The 1,913-nt window shown below is 50.5% G+C and overlaps 1 protein-coding gene across 1 annotated transcript in view; it reads right to left on the bottom strand.

The window, feature by feature from the left end:
• The window catches only part of CBLC (Cbl proto-oncogene C, E3 ubiquitin protein ligase), a 53,234-nt gene that overhangs the window by 39,952 nt on the left and 11,369 nt on the right, over nucleotides 1-1,913 (bottom strand). The window contains exon 3 of the mRNA XM_011975134.1: nucleotides 1,773-1,912. Within this exon, the coding sequence (XP_011830524.1) occupies nucleotides 1,773-1,912 (140 nt within the window). The remainder of the gene's footprint in view (nucleotides 1-1,772; nucleotide 1,913) is intronic.

Below are 1,913 nucleotides of genomic sequence, written 5' to 3'. Positions count from 1 at the left end.
AAAAAAAAAAAAAAAAAAAAAGTAAAAACTATATATATGCCTTTTATTAGATTTGGCCAGATGTAGTGGCTCATGCTTGTAATCCCAGCACTTTGGCAGACTGAGGTGGGTGGATCACTTGAGGTCAGGAGTTTGAGAATAGCCTGGCCAACATGGTGAAACCCTGTCTGTAATAAAAACTACAAAAACTATCACTGCGTGGTGGTGGGTGCCTGTAATCCTAGCTACTTGGGAGGCTGAGGCAGGAGAATCACTAGAACCCGGGAGGCGGGGGCTGCAGTGAGTCAAAATCACTGCACTCCAGCCTGGGCAACAGAGTGAGACCATGTCTTAAAAAAAAAAAAAATTATGCTGAATTTTGCAGAAATCCAGCTTTCCTATATATTAAGGGAAGACTATTTGATTCTGTATGATGGTGGTTCTACCTACAGGTACGAGTGTCTGACTAGTCAACTCTGCCTTCCAAGAGTGATTGTGCCTCGGCATTTTCATTTAAAACAGAGATAATATTTATGAAAAAATTCCTTTTATCACTCTCTTATAATTTGGGCATTATAGTGATTAAAAAACTATAGGTGGGTATGTTGTTAAACCTCTGCATATCATTTCAGGATGAATTAAGGAAGCACTTGGCTAGACATGGTGGCTCTCGCCTGTAATCTCAGCATTGGGGGAGGCTGAGGTGGGAAGATCGCATAAGGCCAGGAGTTTGAGACCAGCCTAGACAACATAGCAAGACCTCCTCTCTACCAAAAAATAAAAAGATTAGCCTGGCATGGTGGTGCACGCCTGTGGTCCCGGCTCCATGGGAGGCTGAGGTGGGAGGATCACTTGAGCCCACGAGTTTGAGGCTGCAGTGAGCCATGATGGTGCCACTGCACTCCAGCCTAGGTGACAGAGCAAGACCTCGTGTCCCAAAAACCAAAAAAATAGAGACACTACAAAATATTTGATATAAAGAAGTGGCATGAGTCACTGAACTAGACCTTGTTCTGGGCTCTGGGCCCCAAACCTCGTCTGCCCTGTCACTCTGAGGTTCCTTCCTCTGTGCAGTACAGCAGAGAGGTGGCCTCCAGGCAGGTCTTGGAGGAACTAATTCCTCAGGAACTAATTCCTCAGGAACTAAAGACCAAGTGGGTAGTCCAGGCAGAAACCGTGACGGGGACCTAATGATCAGTCTCTTTGGGTGTGTCCATCTACCTCTCCTCAACCTAGGAGCCCATGGGGTCTCCACATTCTGAGGCCTGATCCTCCCAGCTGGGCCTCCCAAAGAGCTGGGATTACAGGTGTGAGCCACTGTACCTAGCCAGACCAGGCCAAGTTCTGATCACAAATGTGCACACATCTAGAGAACTTTGAATCAGATAATAATAGTAATAGCTAACTTTTATTTTATCCTCAACGTAGGAAGCCCCATAGGGTCCCTGAATTCTGAGATAGTGGGATAGTGGGAACCAGAATCGGGCTGCTGGGTGACCGAGGAAAAGGCAAAATGGGGCTGAGAGCGTGGGCGCCCAAGGAAGGAGAAAACTGGGTAGCCCATTTTCCAGGTTCCAGTAGGAAGGAGGGGCTGGGTCTGGACCCCTGGGTCTGAGGGAGGAGCTGCTGGGGGCCTGGCTCCTGGGTCTGAGGGAGGAGAGGATGGGGCCTGAGTTACTAGGTCTGAGGAAAGAGGGGCTGGGGGCCTGGATTCCTGGGTCTGAGGGAGGAGGGGGCTGGGAGCAAGACCTGGGCTTCACCCCTGAGGACTTTGTTCTGGGGCGAAGGCTCACCTGAGACTGGAGCCCGCCCGGAAGAGCTCGTCGTTGGCACTCCTTCGGCCCCGGGGCGGCAGCAGCGCGCCCAGCTGCCTGCTCTTGGCCTCCAGATTGGCCAGGTAGACGAGGAGAAAGTCCCTGGAGCCGCCGGGACCC

The sequence above is a fragment of the Mandrillus leucophaeus genome, unplaced genomic scaffold (assembly GCF_000951045.1).
Source record: "Mandrillus leucophaeus isolate KB7577 unplaced genomic scaffold, Mleu.le_1.0 Scaffold151, whole genome shotgun sequence".
In the NCBI taxonomy this organism is placed as follows: domain Eukaryota; kingdom Metazoa; phylum Chordata; class Mammalia; order Primates; family Cercopithecidae; genus Mandrillus; species Mandrillus leucophaeus.
The sequence above is the reverse complement of the archived record's forward strand: the minus strand, read 5'-3'. Positions and strand labels throughout refer to the sequence as shown.